Here is a 19704-nt window from a genome sequence, read left to right as displayed (position 1 = left end):
GAGAAGGGGAGGCAGGAAAGTTCAGTTCCACAGATAGAAAATGTAGCTTGGATCTAATCCTTAGATATGTGACTGCTCAGCAAAGATTTAGGCTGCTTTCCAAAGGACGCTTAACTAGGGAGTAAGTTCCATTGAATACATGATCAGGATGACACTGTTTGACTGCTCGAACACTGTCCAGTGTAAGATCACGATGGGTAGCTATGTTTGCCTATTTGTAGCAGTAGAAAAGAGCAAGATTCCCAGTAGCACCTTAAAGACTTAACAAAATTTCTGGCAGGGTATGAGCTTTCGTGAGTCGCAGCTCATTTCTTCAGATACCCATCTGAAAGAAGTGAGCTGTGACTCACGAGAGCTCATACCCTAATAGAAATTTTGTTAGTCTTTAAGGTGCTTCTGGACTCTTGCTCTTTTCTGCTGTCCGGTGTTGGTGAGGTGTTTCAAAATGCCAAAGGAGAGAGTTGCCATTAGCAAATTTGATACTTATGCTAATGACAAAAACAAACAACTTGCCTGTTATTGTGAAACAATGAAATTTAAATTTTGAAATTATTACACATTTTTAACAGTTGTAATGGTAAGGTTTCTGTAAATGTGAATGATTCACTGGAAAGTTAATCTCTTTGGCTTTTTATCCTGGAGTGTCAAGTTCGCTGTATAGTTACATACATAAAGAATATTTGACGAAGGGAGCTTTGATTCTCAAAAGTTCCTACCCCAAAAATCCTGTTGGTCTCTGAAGTGCTACTGGACTCGAAGCTAGTTGTTCCACTGCAGACCAACACAGCTACCCATTGAAACTGTACATAAAATGTGTAATTAATAACTTAGTTAGCATGTAGAATTATACTGGTTGGCATATTGATGGAATTTAAAAGTATAAATGCCTTACAGCGTAACCCTAAGCAGAGTGACACCCTTCTAGGTCCAAAGGCTGTAACTGTGCTTAGCACTGCATTCTTCACTTCCTGCAAGCAAAATTACAAACATAATAAATATTACTGCCTTAGCGCACACATCCTAATTTTTGCTATCTGAGTTGACATTAGGAGACAAATGTTGTAGTACACAAAAGAAAATGTATTATCTGGACATCCAAGTTAAACTTTATATAACATTGAAAACACTGAACTCTTTCATAATATGTTATCAAATATATTACATCATATTAATTATTCACATTGAAACCATAAACATATCCTTGAAAATATGTTTTAAACAATATACATAGGAATTATCTAATGCCCCAGATTCTTGCATTAAAAAACCATGCTGCACATTTTGATTGAGTAAAACCTCGTCTTGAAAAGCATTTGTCCCATTTCTGAAGAGTTTTTTTTATGGACCCCTCACCGCCCCCATTTCCCAATTTTTCCTTTGGAAAAAAACCTCTATATTCAAGCCCAATCACACACTGCATAATACATACTCTTGGGCATGGACATAAGAGTCCCCTTTCACTCACAATGTATTCAGCCTCATGTCTGCTTCCAAGAATCCAAACAAGAGTGGTTTCTTAAGACCTCCAATTCTCCTCTCCAGGTGCTGACCTTGTGGAAATGGCTGAGAAAACTGTCCACGGTCTAACCCCTGCCTTTGACAGCATGCCCTACCGAATGCAGAACCGGACGGGTTCTACAAACTCGCTGCTGGATGACAGCGATTTCTTCTTGAACTCTGGGGACCTTACAGGGATTCCTGTGGTTGGGAGCGATAACGAGGACGAGCCGAGCTTCACCCCAAAGGATGGCCTCCCTTCTGCCATTCGCCCCAGCGATAGCCGGGGAGACGGGAGGAGGGTTCGGGATCATGCCATGGACAACGAGAAAGACTTGCAGATCCAAAACATGATCCAGAAAGACCTCTCTTCACCTTTTGACAAAGGACCCCCTGTATTTAAGCCCATTCGGAAAGATTTCAGCATAGCAAGAGACGATGGTAAGGAGGTTTTTTTGTCAAAGGAGAAAACCAGAGAAGGACCTTTTCAAGAGCGGGATAAACGCTTGGAGAAAGTGCCGAAGGAGTTGGATTCGAGGTTGAAAAGTAGTTTCCTCGATAAATCAGGTAAGTGTTTGATCACTTGGAACTGGGCTTAGAATGAGCTCTCAAGCAGTTCCTGTTCATTTTACTATGGCTTGGGTGGGGAACTTCTTGTTGGATTGAAACAGGCATGTCTCTCACCCAGCTAGCTTTGTTGTCGTTCATCAAGGGCAGCGGACTTCTTTTGCAATCATGGTAAGAATTGCCTCTGTCCTGACCTAGATGGCCCAGGCCTGCCAGATCTCGGAAGCTAAGTACGGTCGGTCCTGGTTAGTATTTGGATGGGAGACCACTGAGGAAGTCCAGGATTGCTACACAGAGGCAGGCAATGACAAACCATCTCTTTTCATCTCTTGCCTTGAAAACCGCATGAAGGGTCTCCGTAAGCCAACAGCAGCTTCCACCACCGAGAACTGCCTCTAGTTAATACGTTGAACATTTATGTGCTTTCTCAAAAATTGAAGAATAAAAGTCAGAGCCCGCCAAGGTCTGCTGGGTGATTTTAATTCCTAATTGGGTCTTCACATAATATCCGTAAAAGTCTCACTGGGAGACTTCATGCAGGTTCCGCAGAATTTTGCCAAAATGCTATTAACTGACTCTATGTTATCCCCCAGTTTCTAATCAAGTAGAAGACACGTTACGGACACAGTTAGCACCACAAACACCAGACACTAATTTCAGGGTAAGTTGTATTTTTTTCCCTGCATAGCACAGTGTATTTGCTTTGGAGTAGGGGTGTTATAAGAACTTGACGTGGCGCCGCCGCCTCTGGCAGTGATTGGCTAAGCTGCTGTAATGTTATGGAAGGGCAAGGCAACCAGATGGATCCCTTGCTATCGCTGGGGTGCTCTGATCTTAAAAGAAGCAGAGTGAAGGAGAAGGGTCTAGGAAAGGCAGAAGAAGAGGTGGCAGATTGCATGAGCAGAACGGGACATTTTCAGGAAGTGAGAGAGATCCATAGTAATGAAGAGGCTGAAGATGGCAGGAAAATTGGATGGAAAAAGCAGAGAACATCTGGACCTGCAGACGTGGTGCTGGCTGAAGTTCTCTATTTGTCTTCAAACATTGAGCTGAATCTTTCAGCTACACCCCCTTCTAATGTATATGCACCTTGCGTGATTGTTCATATGAAATTTTAGCATCTCTCTGTCTGCAATGTTTTCTTTTGTACGTTGCCAGAGGACGTTTTTACAGGTGGGCAACTGTAACTACTCAGAAGGGGAAACCACTGAAATAAGGGTTGTCTTCTTTAAGCGTACTATTTTATTTTTCAGATACAGGCCAAACTAGATTACTCATCTTAGGAGTTAGTTTGAAAGCAAAAAAGGGCAATGGAGCCAAATCCTAAAAATTATTTTTGTGGGGTGGGGGAGGGAATGTGTGTTCCCAGATGTGCATGCCAACAAAATCCTAATTGTTCTTGCATACCAGGAGTCTAGCTACCCGTTTGCTAACAAGGAATCCGTTGGTCAAGATCTCGGGAATTCCTATGCACCAAATATCCGAATTAAGGAAGAGCCTTTGGACAATGACTATGACAAGGCGTTGGCGCCTCAACAGGGGCTGCTGAACAAAATTAAGGATGAACCAGAGAATACCGAGGTAAGAAGAGCCTGGACTCCTAACAGGGGGAGTGCTATATTGTTCTAAAGCCTTCCTCCCCCCCTTGGGGTTGGGTTGTAACTGAGCCTGAAAGGGGGGGGGAGGCCATCTTGGAATCTTTTTTGATAGTATCATTGTGTTCAGAGGCTTGGATTTCCACAGACTGGAGGGATTTCCATCCATGGAACATGACTTTCTCACACATACACACCCTGCTCCTACTGCAGCCCCGAGTGCCCCCTGAAATGTTTGCTCTGAGTGAAGAAGAGGAGTTGGTTTTTATATGCCAACTATACCACTTAAGGGAGACTCAAACCGGCTTATAATCACCTTCCCTTCCCCTCCCGACAACAGACACCCTGTGAGGTAGGTGGGGCTGAGAGAACTCTATCAGAGCTGTGACTAGCCCAAGGTCACCCAGCTGGTTTCATGTGTAGGAGAGGGGAAACCAACCCGGTTCACCAGATTAGCCTCCGCTGCTCATGCGGAGGAGTGGGGAATCAAACCTGGTTCTCCAGATTAGAGTCCACCGCTCCAAACCACCACTATTAACCACTACACTGGGAGGGGAATCCCAGGAATAGTTTTCTGGGAGGGGAGTCAGAGGCCAGGGAGGTCCACAAAAAAACCCTCCTCTTCCACCCATGGAAATCCTCCACTGGATCCCAGCCAGGGATTTCGAGCCCTTAACATTTTCCCAGGCAGCTCTCTGTATAACTTGGATATTGGGGTGGGGTGAGAATATTGGAAGGAGCTGTGGGGAGCTGTTCTTGAGTTCGGTGTTGCTAATCGTTCTAGCCGGAATTGATGTTTGTTTCAGGAATATGGCCAGCAGCCAAAAACTCAGGAAGGGGAGCTGAAGATCAGCGCTGTGTTTTCAGTCAGTGGTAGCCCTCTCGGTAAGGACGTGGGAACTCTGAAGGGGAGGAGGGCATGGAACGGCAACCAGCAAATTCCTTGCGTTGGGAAGTGGCGGTGCATTCCCTATGCTGAGGACTGCAATAGCAGTGGACTTTGTTCCCTTTTCTCTTTTATTTTTGGGTAAGCTCCACAGCTGACGTCGGGTTTCCCACCCAATGCCCCTCCCTCTGGCATGAACAAGCTGCTTCCTTCGGTCCCAAGTACGGCAGTTCGGGTTTCCTGTTCGGGCTGTAAAAAGATCCTCCAGAAGGGGCAAACGGCTTATCAGAGGAAAGGTTCCACTCAGCTCTTCTGTTCCACACTGTGCCTGACTGGATACACTGTTCCAGCCACTCGACCACCAGCTTCTACCAAGAAAACCTGTTCCAGCTGCTCAAAGTAAGGGCGCCCAAAGCAGTGATTTAAATCCTTGTGTATCTTGTTACAGTTAGAATCATGGAGTTGGAAGGGACCACCAGTGTCACCAACCCCCTGCACAATGCAGGAAATTCACAACTACCTCCCCCCCCACACACACACACCCAGTGACCCCTACTCCATGCCCAGAAGATGGACAAGATGCCCTCCCTCTCATCATCTGTCTAAGGTAATAGAATCAGCATTGCTGACAGATGGCCATCTAGCCTCTGCTTAAAAACCTCCAGGAAAGGAGCACTTATCACCTCCTGACGAAGTCTGTTCCACTGAGGAACCGCTCTAACTGTTAGAAAATTCTTCCTAATGTCTAGACGGAAACTCTTTTGATTTAATTTCAACCCATTGGTTCTGGTCCGACCTTCTGGAGCAACAGAAAACAACTCGGCACCATCCTCTATATGACAGCCCTTCAAGTACTTGAAGATGGTTATCATATCCCCTCTTCGTCTTCTCCTCTTTAGGCTAAACATACACAGCTCCTTCAAACTTTCCTCATAGGACTTGGTCTCCAGACCAGGTTGTCCAGGTGCAGAGAAGAAAAGGGTGGAGGGGTTGATGGAAGGAATCTCCTAACCTCAGGGTCGTAGCTAGGGTTGCAAGGCCCAGGTGGCAACCAACAGGAGACCAATGGGGGGGAGAGATGTTGGTGACTGTGCGACATCGCTTCTGGGGGAAACTCAGGAGTGACATCACGCCTCCAGCTCTACTACTTGACCTGTTAAAAGGAGGTGGTGGGGATTGAGCCTGCGATCGTCTGTGTGCAGTGTGTGCGCTCTGTTGCCTCTCCCTTCAGTAGCCCTGTTCGCATGTTAGAGTAAATGCACATACAGCCTGCATGTACATGTGTACCCCTGTTTGTAAGAAAGAGCCAACATACATTTTATTTTATTTACTTTTATTTATACCCTGTCTTTCTCACTGAGACTCAAGGCAGGTTACATGGAGTAAAACAGTGCAGTGAGATAAATGAGACGTCAAATAAATAATGCAGCAGGAGAAGGATTACAAGTTAAAAACATTGCAAAAAAATATCAGGCGTGTTATGTCAAACAAAGCAGAACGTGGAATTACCAAAGGAGATGATAATGTAGTCAAAGCAGGTTAGCATATGCAATAAAGGGAAATATATACCATGAACTGTGGTGTAGACTCCTGATTCCCTTTATAAAAGTGCCTTCCTGACCGCTCTGTTATACTACAGCCCTATTTGCTTGATAAAAATGCCCTTCTGAGCAATTCTGTTTTTACATAGTTTGTGTTTGCTTTACCAATAAAACCAGGGACCAGTAGCTGGATAAACTGGGGGGTTTAATTTTTTTTACTCCTTCAGGAGTGCATGCATTGAATGTAATATGAGAATTACTCCAACACGGGTATAAAGAAAAATCCTGTGTACACTGTACACAGATTGAGTATGTGTTCACTCTAACTTGTGAACAGGGTACTATGTATGGCCATTGGTTTTGTTTTGTTTTTACGGAGAGTGGAATTTCGAATCTGACACAGCTGAAAAACTCTTCTCCTTTTTAAACCGTGCAGAGATATTCTTAATCCAAAGGATGTGATCACTGCTCAGTTCGACAATACAAGCTCCAGCAAGGACTTCTGCAGTCAGTCGTGTCTTTCCATTTATGAGCTGAAAAGGAAGCCTGTCGTCACCATCCACACGAACAGCATTTCCACCAAATGCAGCATGTGCCAGAAGAATGCTGTGGTAACTGAGTTTGCAAGCCAGGAGGTTGGGTGGTGGGCCTGGTTCCTGTAGGAGCTGGGGACATTGAGCTTTGGGAACTCTGCACTCTGATCCCTGTTGAGTCACAAAACTTCCTGAGCAGCCTTAAAGTAGGTCACGCTGCCTCAAGAAGATCTTTTAAGTTTTGTACTATCCTCAAGCATTGATGAAGCAGCAAATGAGAATGATTTTCTTGCACCGAGTCCAGAATAGTCTCCAGATCCAAAACAGAGACACCTTAGAAATTGGGGGGTGAAGGGAGGGAAGGACGAGTAGTGTTTCTTTGGCTGTGGCCACCCCAGCAAGCAGTTTCACTGCAATTAAAATAATGCCTCGTGTATCTCCAGTTATTAAGACAGCATTCAGAGGGTGGAACGCATAAACCCCAGTACACAATTCTGTTGAAAGTAGAGTTAGGGTGTGGAGAACAGGGGGCTACCGGTGGCATGGGTTCCATAATGCCATTTCTGGGGGGAACGGGAAATAATGTCACGTCACTCTAGGAATCACTGGAAACACTATGGTAAAACCATAAGAGTTTCCAGTAGTTCCTAGAACAACATGATGCCACTTTCAGATTTCCCCAAGATGTGAGGGACGTCACACTGCATGCAATGCTGGCATTTAAAAACAGTTTTCTCCGGACACTGGTTGGAGTGGTGGTGGGAAACAAGTTGAAAGGCTGGGTTGACGTTTGATCAGTGGGTAAGGGCACGCTGCAGAAGGCTCAAGGAGCAGACGGTGTCCTCTCAGAATGGAGAACCATTGACGTAAAGCAGACGGGTGAGGCGAGGAATCTTTTCCACATGGCTGTTTGCAGAACAGGAAAGTCTCCCGATTCTCCTTGCGTTGACCACCTTTCACGCTCTTCCCGCCCCCCATTTCATTTTCAGATTCGGCATGAGGTGAACTACCAGAACGTCGTGCACAAGCTCTGCAGCGACACCTGTTTCTCCAAGTTCCGCTCAGCGAATAACCTGACCATGAACTGCTGTGAAAACTGTGGGGGCTACTGTTATAGCGCCTCGGGGCAGTGCCACATGCTTCAGATAGAAGGGCAATCCAAGAAGTTTTGCAGCTCGACATGCGTCACTGCATACAAACAGGTTGGGGTTTCCCCCCATCTCTCTTGCTTCATAATTTTTTAAAACACAAACTCCCATGTTAGGCTGTCTGTGGGAAAGGGGAGGAATGGCCCCGGCCTTTCCTCTACAAGGGTGTGAGAAGTAGTATGAGCTGCGTCTGAGGGGAGATGTTTCCGTTGACGCCCTGAGAAGGGGGTGGGTTATAACTGAGGCAATTCTCCACTGAATGTTTATTCTAAATTCCTGTTATTTATTTATTTAAAAGTCTACCCCACTTCACCCTTCTTTGGCATTGGCTTCCAACAGAAGAAGAGTTGGTTTTATATGCCAACTTTCTCTACCACTTAAGGGAGAATCAAACCAGCTTACAATCATCTTCCCTTCCCCTCCCCGCAACAGACACCCTGTGAGGTAGGTGGGACTGAGAGAGTGTGACTAGCCCAAGGTCACCCAGCTGGCTTCATGTGTAGGAGTGGGGAAACAAACCCAGTTCACCAGATTAGCCTCTGCCGCTCATGTGGAGGGACTGGGGAATCAAACCCAGTTCTCCAGATCAGAGTCCACTGCTCCAAACCACCGCTCTTAGCCACTACACCACGCTGGCTTTCCAGGATCGTAAGATCCAATAATAAGAGCAGGCAAAGTTGCCATGACGATAGAGAGAAACATTGGAAAGGCATCCGCCTAAATGTAGTGGTTAGTCAGATAAGGATCTGGGAGACCCAGCTTCAAATCCCTACTCTGCCAAGGAAGCCTGCTGGGTGACCTTAGGCCAGTCACACTCTCTCAGCCTAACCTTCCTCACAGGGTAGTTGTGAGGATAAAATAGAGGCGAGATCGATGTAAGCTGCTTTGGGTCCCCATGGTGGAGAAAAGAAGGGTATAATTTTTTAAAAAATCGGTTATGGTGTGCCCCCAGGGACCAACAACAAATGCAGGTGAGGGAGCAAAGGGTGATTTGCAGCACACAAAATAATGCAGAGGAAACCCTTTTCCTCAGCTGTTGTTTTCCTTCCCCCCAGCTGCCTTTATCGCGGTCAGGGTTCTGGATGGGTGTTCGCCATGTTGTGGAGAAATCAGCTGTAAGGAGGGTTGTGGTGGAAGAGCAGCAGGTGTGAGAAGAACTAAGCAAGCCTCTCCCACTTAAAGATATAAAATTTCCAGGAATGTTTTAGTCATGGGAATGGGAAACGTTTCCATTTTGTTTCTTTTCTTTTTCCTCCCTAACAAGTGTTGGGGAAAACTGAAAAATATGCAGTATTTTTTATTAACAACTGTAAACTTATTTTACTACTTTTACAACATTAACCATGCTTATCCTAAGCTGAGTCATCCCCTTCTAGTGGACTTAGGAGGCTGGAATCTCCGCTCGGGCTTGCACTGTCAGTGTTCTAGTATCAAAACTGTAAATACAGCCAATACGAGAGAGAGCAAGAGAGCAGCAGGGGAGGGGTTGTGGCTCAGTCGTAGAGCATCTGCTTGGCATGCAGAAGGGCCCAGGTTCAGTTCCCAGCATCTGCAGATAAAGGGACTAGGCAAGTAGGTGATGTGAAAGACCCCTGCCTGAGGCCCTGGAGAGCCGCTGCCTGTCTGAGTAGACAATACTGGCTTTTATGGACCAAGGGTCTGGTTCAGTATAAGACAGCTTCATGTGTTCATATGTTCAGCAGACCTTTGCTATCTTAGTACATGCATCGGCCTGCTGAGAGGTAGGAAAGGAGAATATGCAAACTGTGGGTGTTATTTGGAGAGAAACTGTCTCTTGCAGTTGCTATATAAGATTAGCATCATATTCGGATATCGAGCTAAACTCTGTAACATCGAACTCGTAGCATCCTACATGCCAAAGCATGTTAATTGTTTACAAAATCAGTCACAGTTGAACAGTCTTATCCTTATAAACATGTTGCACCTGTCCAAAATATTCACAGGGCTCTAACGTTTTCTAGAATCATAGAGTTGGAAGGGACCACCAGGGCCATCTAGTCCAGCCCCCTGCACAAGGCAGGAAATTCACAACTACCTCTCCCACACACACACACACACACTCAGTGACCCATACTCCATGGCCAAGATGCCCTCCCGCTCATAATCTGCCTAAGGTCATAGAATCAGCATTACTGACAGATGGCCATCTAGCCTCTGCTTAAAAACCTCCAGGGAAGGAGAGCTTACTACCTCTCAAGGAAGCCTGTTCCACTGAGGAACCGCTCTAACGGTTAGAAATTTTTCCCTAATGTCTAGATGGAAACTTTTGTGATTTATTTTTAACCAGTTGGTTCTGGTCCGACCTTCTGGGGCAACAGAAAACAACTCGGCATCATCCTCTTCAGTCCTTCAAGTATTTGAAGATGGTTATCATATCACCTCTCAGTCTTCTCTGCAGACTAAACATACCCAGCTCCTTCAGGCTTTCCTCATAGGACTTGGTCTCCAAACCCCTTACCACCTTTGTTGCCCTCTGGACACGTTCAACAGTTCTGCAGTTCTAGAGCTGTAGGTTCTTGCATAAAACTTTTCATACTGCACCACTTCCAGGACGAGAACTTTACCTTTAAAAATAATTATTTCCGAACAGGGAACAAAATTATTGGAGTTTCTTTAGCTTCTCTGTTAGAAAAAATTGGAACAGTCAGGGGTGAGGGTGGTGTAATCCCTCTTCCCCCTTTGCCTTTTTTTTTCCTGGGCCTTCGTGTATCTACTCCTGTTTGTCTACTGTTAGCCATGTGGCCTCTTTCCATTGGTTCAGAGGACCCTTGGGATTGTACTCTCATCCTGATGCAAACAACACCTCAGCGAGCTTCAAGAATGCTCTTTCCATTTGACGTGTACATTTGTTTGCGACATGTCTCTTAAAGTTGTCCAGATAGCTGATTCGCAAAGCAAACGAACCTGTTTCTCCTCCCACCAAAAGACCCTGTCATATTCCTCTTTCTTCAGAAATCGGCAAAAATCACTCCCTGCGCACTGTGTAAATCCCTGCGGTCTTCGGCAGAGATGATCGAAAGCACAAACAATGTTGGGAAGACGGAGCTGTTTTGCTCCGTGAACTGCCTCTCCGCGCATAGAGTCAAAATGGTCACGTCGTCAGGTGAGACGCCGCTTTGCCCTTCCTTCACTTAACGCTCCTCTGAAAGCAGAACATTTTTTAAAAAGTATCTTCTTTGCTATGATTTTCCCATTCACACGTGTGTGTGTGTGTGTGTGTGTGTGTGTGTGTGTGTATGTCTGGGTGTTCTTTTCTCCAACAGGTGTCCAAGTCCAGTGTAACAGCTGTAAGACGATGGCCATCCCTCAGTATCACCTAGCTATGTCCGATGGGAGCATACGCAACTTTTGCAGTTACAGCTGTGTGGTAGCTTTCCAGGTAGATCTTGATTTTTTCTTCTTTTTTTTTACCCAGCAGCATTATTTATTTGTGCGTGTGTGTTATGTGCTGTCAAGTCGCTTCCGACTCATGGCGACCCTATGAATCAATGTCCTCCAAAATATCCTATCTTTGACAGCCTTGCTCAGGTCTTGCAAATTGAGGGCTGTGGCTTCCTTTATTGAGTTAATCCATCTCTTGTTGTGTCTTCCTCTTTTCCTGCTGCCCTCAACGTTTCCTAGCATTATTTATTTACTTACTTCATTTATTCCCACCTTCCCCCTCCCAGTGGGGACCTGGAGTAGCTTATCTTGTTCTCCTCTTTTCCATTTTATCCTCACAACAACCTTATTTATTTTATTTATTTATTTGTTAGATTTATAACCCACCCTCCCCAGCCAAGGCCTGGCTCAGGGCAAGTAACAACATTAAAACAACTTAACAATAAAATACATTACACCGTAAAATAATCTCAGATTATTCTAAAATCATCAATACAAGGCGCTGTATAATATGGTACCTGCTAGAGCAGAGTGCCTTCCAGTTGGGTTGGCATCCCCCATAATTCAATAAATAGTTATAAAAAAGGGGGGAGGAGTAGGGAAGCTAGCATTGATATTATGAGGTAGGTTAGGCTGAGAATGTGTTGACTGGCCCACGGTCACCCAGTGAATTTCCATGGCAAAGTGGAGATTCAAACCAGTTTCTAGTCCGACACACTAAATACGCTTCCAGTTACCGTACTCTGTTGCATAGACACAGCCATTGGGGTCATCTGCTGAAGCTGGAGGGCGAGAAATTCAAAACAGATAAAAGGAAGTATTTCTTCATACAAAACACCGTTAAATTGTGGGGCTCCCTGCCCCAGGATATGGTGACGGCTGCCAACTTGGAAGGCTTTAAGAAGGGAGTGAACATATTCACGAAGCAGAGGGCTATTCATGGCGGTTAGTAAAAATGGATACTAGTCATGATGCATACCTATTCTCTCCAGCATCAGATGAGCATGCCTATTATATTAGGTGCTTTGGCAGGATAATGCTGCTGCAGTCGTCTTGTTTGTGGGCTTCCTGGAGGCACCTGGTTGGCCACTGTGTGAACAGACTGCTTCACTTGATAAACCTTGGTCTTGATCCTTTCTTATGAAAGGAACAGACTGCTGCACTTGAGAAACCTTGGTCTGATCCTTATGAACACATGAAGCTGCCTTATACTTAATCAGACCCTTGGCCCATCAAAGTCAGTATTGTCTACTCAGACTGGCAGTGGCTCTCCAGGGTCTCAGGCAGGGGTCTTTCACTTGCCTAGTCCCTTTAACGGGAGATGCCGGGGATTGAACTTGGGACCTTCTGCATGCCAAGCAGATGCTCTACCACTGAGCCACAGCCCCTGACCCACAGACGGCTTGTGAAACTTTCCAAGGGCATCTGGCTGTTCACCATTGAGGGTGGAGTGTTGAACACGGTGGACCTTTGCTTTAATCCCGCACTGCTGTACGTTTCCATACACCCTTTTCTATCGCTTCCCTTTCTTGTTGTTGTCAAATGTGAGTTCGTTAGTCAGGTCTCAGCTAAAAGCGTTCCGACGGCTTTCGCTGCTTAAGCGCCGGCTTTCCCCGGCCCCTGGCAAGAGACCGCTTCCAGGATCTTTTCCAGCATCCCGATCTGGTGCAGAGGTGGGTGGCGGGGATAGGACAGGGGCAGGCTCCTCCCCGCGACTGGTGACGCTTGCCTCTTCTCTCCGGCTCTACCAGAACTTGTTCAACAAGCCTGCGGGAATGAATTCCTCGGTGGTGCCCTTGTCGCAGGGCCAGGTGATTGTCAGCATCCCCTCAGGACCAACGGTTTCAGCAGCGGGCAGCACTACCTCAACCGTCTCCCCCAGCTCCGTAAGCAGCTCGGCCGCAGCCGGCCTCCAGAGACTCGCCGCCCAGTCCCAGCAGGTCACCTTCGCCCGCACGGTCGTCAAGCTCAAGTGTCAACACTGTAACCGCCTCTTTGCAACCAAGCCCGAACTGCTGGATTACAGGGTAATTAACATTTGTTTTGTGGGCGTGTGTAAGTGTGTGTGTGTGTAAGCTACATGAAGGGGGACACACAGAAGTGGTAACTATGACCAGTAGAAGAAGAGTTGGTTTTTATACTCCGACTTTCTCTGCCACTTAAGGCAGAATCAAACCGGCTTACAATCCCCTTCCCTTCCCCTCCCCACAACAGACACCCTGTGAGGGAGGTGGGACTGTGAGAGCTGTGACTAGCCCAAGGAGTGTGTAGAAGTGGGGAAACAAATCCAGTTCACCAGGTTAGCCTCCTCGTGTGGAGGAGTGGGGAATCAAACCCGGTTCTCCAGATCAGAGTCCACCGCTCCAAACCACCGCTCTTAACCACTACGCCACGCTGGCTTTCCCACCAGACTTTCTGAAGCAGGATTTCTGTCCCCAAAAGCTGTGACCTGCATAAATTATGCAATCAAAACATTTGTATGATTTGTTCCATGGGGAGTTCCTTTTTTGCTGTCGATATTTTGTATAAATTATTCTGGTTTTGCTAGTCAGGGGAGGGGCAGGGACATAAGAAGAGCCCTGGTGGATCACCTAGGCCAGCTGTCTCATACAGTGGCCAACCAGTTTCTCTGGAGAGACAACAAATAGGACGTAGAGGCTGAGGCCCTTCCCCCGGTGTTGCCTGCTGGCTGCCTCTGAATGTGGAGGTTACCTTTAGTCACCACAGCTAGTAGCCACTGATAGACCTATTGTCTATGCATTTGTCTAATCCCCTTTTCAAGCTGTCTGTGCCTGTGGGCATCACTACATCCTCTGGCAGCAAAGGACGCTGAGGCCCAGCCCTGCAGCCATTGGAAACCTGGCTTTGGCCACTTTCCTGGCTCCTGGGATATCTGCAGATTTTGCCCACGTACTTTCAAACATCTGCACAGCTGTGCCAGCTAGAAACACGCTCTGTTTAAATTTCAAATTCTCATGAAGTTGGATTCTGTGCCTGCTGCCACATTACGTGTTCTTGCAGAGTCACACATAACACAAAGCTTTGAGTTATAGGTCTTGGGAAGGTGTTGGCACGACCCTGCTACTGATAGTGTAACGAAAGTCAGTTCTATCTTCCCAAAGAGGGGCATGGTGGAAGTCCCCCTCCCCAAACTGACCAGATGTTGGAGGAGTCAGTTTTACCAAAACGATTCTCGTTCCATTACAGGGCAAAATGTTCCAGTTCTGCGGGAAGACCTGCTGCGACGAATACAAGAAGATCAACAGCGTCATGTCGATGTGTGAATACTGCAAGATCGAGAAGATTGTCAAAGAGACTGTGCGGTTCTCAGGCATCGACAAGTCATTCTGTAGTGAGGGTAAGGATCACGCGTCTGGTGAACGTTCATCCCAAGAATTTAGGGCTTTCAAGTTTTGACTAGAGCAGTAAAATCTCTTGCTTTGGGACCTAAGACCGTTTGTAAGGAGTTCGCTCTGTGATCTTCAAGGGAAAACAGTCTGGTCCAAATTCTTGTGTTGCTGATTCCTTCTCTCAAGCTTCTGCTTCAGTTGCGATTAGAGACTGGTAGGAGACCTTTCTACAGTATTCTCATTCTGGAGTGAAACTGCTATCTCGTGGGGGGGAAATATCTCACTATTGCAAACCGTGAGTGCTGCGAACATAACGAAGCTGTCCCTCCTACTTTCCTTTTGTGGGGGCTGCCTTCACAAGGATGGTCCACCGTGGAATGTGTGACCTTGCAGTTCTTCTGAGGACTCTTCTGTGACCTGGGAAGTACACTTTGGTGTACGGACAGCATTGCAGCCGAGATTTGTGAACTCTCGGCTCCGTTAATGAAGGTGGTCACTCAAAGCAGTATCAGAATGACCTTTCCTTATGTGTATTTGCAACCAGATTTTCAAACTTTGTCTCAGCAACTGGGGCGATTAGAACATTTTCACTTAAAAAATATATTTGCCCACGCCCCCTACGTATTCTTTGTGCCGCTCACTGTTGATGCTGGCCGTCTCATAATTCCTATACATTTTAGATGGTTTTTGAAAATTATCTTTAGGCTTTGTGTCGCAGAGGAGTTTCACCTCTTAATTTACTCATTAATTTACTCTTAAAAGCTGATGGTAGTGATGGTGGTGGGGGATTAATCTCTCCTGGTTGCTGTTCTCCCTGATGTTATGCTGTGTTTTGCTTTTAAGGCTGCAAGCTGCTATATAAGCACGACTTGGCCAAACGTTGGGGGAACCACTGTAAGATGTGCAGCTACTGTTTGCAGACATCGCCCAAGCTGGTTCAGAATCACTTCGGGGGCAAAGTTGAGGAGTTCTGCTCGGAAGACTGCATGTCAAAGTTCACGGTTTTGTTCTATCAGGTAAGTCCCTCTGGAGACAAAAATGCCTTCTGGTTGGGGGGTGGGGAGGGGAGCAACAGACAGGATTTCCTAGCAATTGCAGAAGGTGTCATTTCCACCTGAGGCCGTCATTAGGTGGTTGGGCATCTTTCTTCAGCTTTGATGCTCGCCTCCAGGATGGTTAGATGTGGTATTTTTCAGAAGCAAGCAACCCATCATCTGTGCCCACCCAGCCTTCTGCAAGGGGGTGAGGGGTGTGGAGGTGCTTTGCTTGTCTAATACAGTGGTTCCCAAAGTGGGCAGTACCACCCCCTGGGGGGCGGTGGGATTACCTAGGGGGCCACTAGGAGGCAGGGGGGCGCTAGGGGTGGGCCCCTTCAACTGTGTTGTTCACTGATTTACAATAGATCAAGCTATGGCACCATGCTGGCAAATTTGATGGCAACGATCAGAATTTTTCCCCAGACTTTGAAGAGCTGGTAGCACTGGATCAAGTTCATCAGTTTTGTTTAATAAATTTCAACTAAAACGTTTTAATATGATTTTGAATAGACGTGCAATTAATTGTTACTGTTTTGAAATTTTGTTATTATCTTCTGTAGTGAGTCATGCAAACCTCTATTTTGAATAATGCTTTTTGTAGGATAGGGTAGGGTGCGCTGGGGTTGAGTTTGTGGAGCCAAGGGGGCGGTGGCCCGAAAGGTTTGGGAACCACTGGTCTAATAGGACGACGGTGGTGTCATTTCTGCCTGTTGCTGAGTGGCCAGCCAAAGAGTTTAAAAATGCAAATCGGAGATTTGTCACCTTTTAAAAACAATTTCATGCCTCTCCTCTCCATCCACCCCCCCACTTTCTCTCTGTCTTCTTTGCAGATGTCCAAATGCGATGGCTGCAAAAGGCAGGGGAAGCTCGGCGAGTCCTTGAAATGGCGAGGGGAAATCAAGCACTTCTGCAACTTGCTCTGCATCCTCATGTTCTGCAATCAGCAGTGCGCGTCAGACCCGCCCCCACCTCCCCCTCCGCCGCCGCCCCCACCCCCGCCCTCCCAGAACAACACAGGTACGAGAGGTCTCCGCGCGGCGCTGCCTTTGCCTGTGAGCGTATCGCACAGCGGACTGCGTTAGTGTGCGAGACGCGCCCGTTGCCTCTTTTGGCTATCCTCATTTTCCTGAAGGAATCCGAAGGCCTTCAGTTCTCTCTTCCAGTCAACAGAAAGTAATTCTGAACTCAAAGGGGGAAAACAAATATCAGGAGTCTTTTTAAAAAGCTGTTGAATAACATGCAACACCCCCCCCCCCAAATAATCTAAATTCAAAATGACAGTTTCACTCCTGTATTTTAATAGATTCCAGCAGAGTAATATAAAAGACCAGTCAGTCATGAATACATATGTTACTATCCAAATGAGAGATTTGGAGTGTGAGTGGGGGGAGTATATTTTCAACAACAGAAAAAAGTACATGACTTCCTTTAGGCTAAAGAGAAAGGAAAAATGTAGCCAAGGTAGGGCTGTTTGGATCCCTCTGCAAAGGAGAGAGAAGCTGTCTGAATTCAGGATAAAATAATTAAGAGACTTGTTTCTCTCCCTCTCTCTCTCTCTCTCTCTCTCTCTCTCTCTCTCTCTCTCTCTCTCTCTCTCTTTCGAAGTACCTATTTAGTTATAAATGCTTAATTACCAGTATAATTCTTCAAAGCCCATTAGATAAGATTGCGGTTGCTTGTGTAAGGCATGTGGCGGTGCAGCCCTGCGCGGGGTCAGTCTGTTGACTTCATTGCCTCTTATACTGAAGTAAGTGGAGGATGCACAGCAGGTGGGGTTCAGACACACACAGTCTTCTTGTGTGTGGTCTTGGGGGCACTCTCCCATAGCTGCCAGCAACGACAGAATTCCCCCTTTCCAGGTCATTTGCAAAGAACGGGTGCCCCTGAGGGCTGACTCACACTCACATAGCCATCTGTACAATTGCATCATCAAGGGAAGACCTGCATGTGTGAATCACAGGTTTAGTGCTAGAGGTGAAGCTTCTTTGATGCTTCGCATCACTGACATAATAACCATGCTCTTCAACAGTCAGTTTGTAAGTTTAACCAAGAATCAAGGGCAGGAAAATCAAGCACACGGGCACATCATATTAATATCCACACAACTTCACCTGTTTCTGCTCCTTGCACCCAGCAAATCTTTCCATGACGCCAGCATCTTCGGCAGGCCCTCCTCCCTCTCTCAGGAAGGATTCCACCCCAGTTATTGCCAATGTGGTTTCCCTCGCCAGCGCGCCGGCCGCCCAGCCCACAGCAAATTCCAATAACGTTTTGCAAGGTATTTATTTTATGTATGTACATTCTTCATTTATACCCTGCCTTATATCCAGCGTGGTGAAGTGGTTAAGAGCAGTGGTTTGGAAGGGTGGACTCTAATCTGGAGAACCGGGTTTGATTCCCCACTTCTCCACATGAGCGGCATACGCTAATCTGGTGAACCGGGTTGATTTCCCCACTCCTACACATGAAGCCAGCTGGGTGACCTTGGGCTAGTCACAGTTCTCTCAGCCTCACCTACCTCACAGGGTGTCTGTTGTGGGGAGGGGAAGGGAAGGGATTGTAAGCCAGTTCTCAATGGGGACTTATGAGCCTATCAATTAGTGTACCAAGGATATTACTTGCTGTTGTCGAAGGCTTTCACGGTTAGAGTTCATTGGTTCTTGTGGGTTATCCAGGCTGTGTAACCGTGGTCTTGGTATTTTCTTTCCTGACGTTTCGCCAGCAGCTGTGGCAGGCATCTTCAGAGGAGTAACACTGAAGGACACGTCCTTCAGTGTTACTCCTCTGAAGATGCCTGCCACAGCTGCTGGCGAAACGTCAGGAAAGAAAATACCAAGACCACGGTTACACAGCCTGGATAACCCACAAGAACCAATGATATTACTTGCACTTGTTTATTTTTGTATGTGATTGAATTTTTAATTATTTTTATACGCTCTATGGGTTTGTATATTTGTATATTTGATGTGGAGATGTACGATTGCTGTAGAGCCCTGAATTTTAAATTGGTTTTGATCTATTGACCGCAATAAATAAATGAATGAATAAACCGGTTTGAGTCTCCCTTAAATGGTGGAGAAAGTCGGCATGTAAAAACCAACTCTTCTTCTTGTTTCTCCCCAACTCTTCTTTTTTCACACAAAGCAGCTTATCTCATTCTCCTCCAATGTATCCTGTGAGGTAGGATATGCTGAGAGACAGTGACTGGCCCCAGCCCACCAAGTAATCTTCCGTGGCAGAGTGGGGATTCAAACCTGGGTCTCCCAGAGCCTAGTCCAAGCACTACACCACGCTGGTAGTGATTTGAATGCACCTGAATCGATTAGTCCCAGTTGTCCCCCCCCCCCCCATGGCTTTCTGGTATGCCACTTAACAATCTTATAACTGTTGAAAGCAAACTGTGGACACTGCCTAAAGAATACTATTTCTTGTAGTCTCAAATACATGAGCCCACAGAGGACTATTCCAGCTATTTTGGAGAGATAAACAGTACTATTCTTCCTCCCTTTTTTTCACTTAACAGGTGCCGTTCCTACTGTAACAGCAAAGATCATTGGAGATGTAAGTTGACCATGCAAATTTTCTGGAACATTTGTTTATTGCAGTTGTTGTGCATTTTCTGTGCATTTGTAACACTTTCCTGTTATAAAGTTTTGAGAGGTTTTTTGGTGGCTATTAATCCTGTTGTTTAACATTTTGAAAAAATGTAAACATGTTCTGCCAAATAATGGAGGAAAAGACCTCAGTTTACAAATAGGTTAGCCAAATAAGAAGAGCCAACGTGGGTGAACACAGCAAAGGAAGCTGTCTGAAATTAAAGATGATACCAGCAGCATCACTGAAAGCAACCTAGACCACAAAGGTCTGCCTAAATTGCAAAGGGTGCCAGTTTCCTGAAAACCAGGAGAGAACTTCATAGGTGGATTGAGGGGTTTTGTTCAGTACAGCAGGGATACTAGTAATAGAAAGGGAAAGAGGTGGAGACTTGGTTGAAGTGAGAGTCTAGCTGGGTAGGAGCAAAATAAACCAGGAGTCTAGTAGCACCTGAAAGACTAACAAACTTCATTCCAGCATAAGCATTTGCGAGTCAGAGCTCACATCATCAGAAGCACGGGAATGTATATCCATCAGGGCCAGTTTATATACAC

At 46.1% G+C, this 19704-nt stretch overlaps 1 protein-coding gene across 2 annotated transcripts in view; it reads left to right on the top strand.

The window, feature by feature from the left end:
- Positions 1–1561: 1561 nt before the first annotated feature.
- Positions 1562–19704, top strand: part of ZMYM4 (zinc finger MYM-type containing 4) — a 32252-nt gene continuing 14109 nt past the window's right edge. Inside the window, exons 1-15 of one of the 2 annotated variants that reach the window (XM_056846248.1) lie at positions 1562–2064; positions 2658–2725; positions 3478–3645; positions 4466–4544; positions 4692–4944; positions 6523–6697; positions 7609–7821; positions 10741–10891; positions 11052–11167; positions 12921–13196; positions 14377–14527; positions 15363–15535; positions 16387–16573; positions 17691–17834; positions 19080–19117. In XM_056846248.1, coding sequence (XP_056702226.1) covers positions 1605–2064; positions 2658–2725; positions 3478–3645; positions 4466–4544; positions 4692–4944; positions 6523–6697; positions 7609–7821; positions 10741–10891; positions 11052–11167; positions 12921–13196; positions 14377–14527; positions 15363–15535; positions 16387–16573; positions 17691–17834; positions 19080–19117 — 2652 coding nt within the window. In that variant the 5' untranslated portion in view covers positions 1562–1604. Of the gene's footprint in view, positions 2065–2657; positions 2726–3474; positions 3646–4465; positions 4545–4691; positions 4945–6522; positions 6698–7608; positions 7822–10740; positions 10892–11051; positions 11168–12920; positions 13197–14376; positions 14528–15362; positions 15536–16386; positions 16574–17690; positions 17835–19079; positions 19118–19704 lie in introns of both variants that reach the window. The other variant, XM_056846245.1, reaches the window with a different exon arrangement.

The sequence above is a fragment of the Euleptes europaea genome, chromosome 3 (genome assembly GCF_029931775.1).
Source record: "Euleptes europaea isolate rEulEur1 chromosome 3, rEulEur1.hap1, whole genome shotgun sequence".
Classification (NCBI taxonomy): domain Eukaryota; kingdom Metazoa; phylum Chordata; class Lepidosauria; order Squamata; family Sphaerodactylidae; genus Euleptes; species Euleptes europaea.
This window is presented reverse-complemented; position numbering and strand designations above follow the sequence as displayed.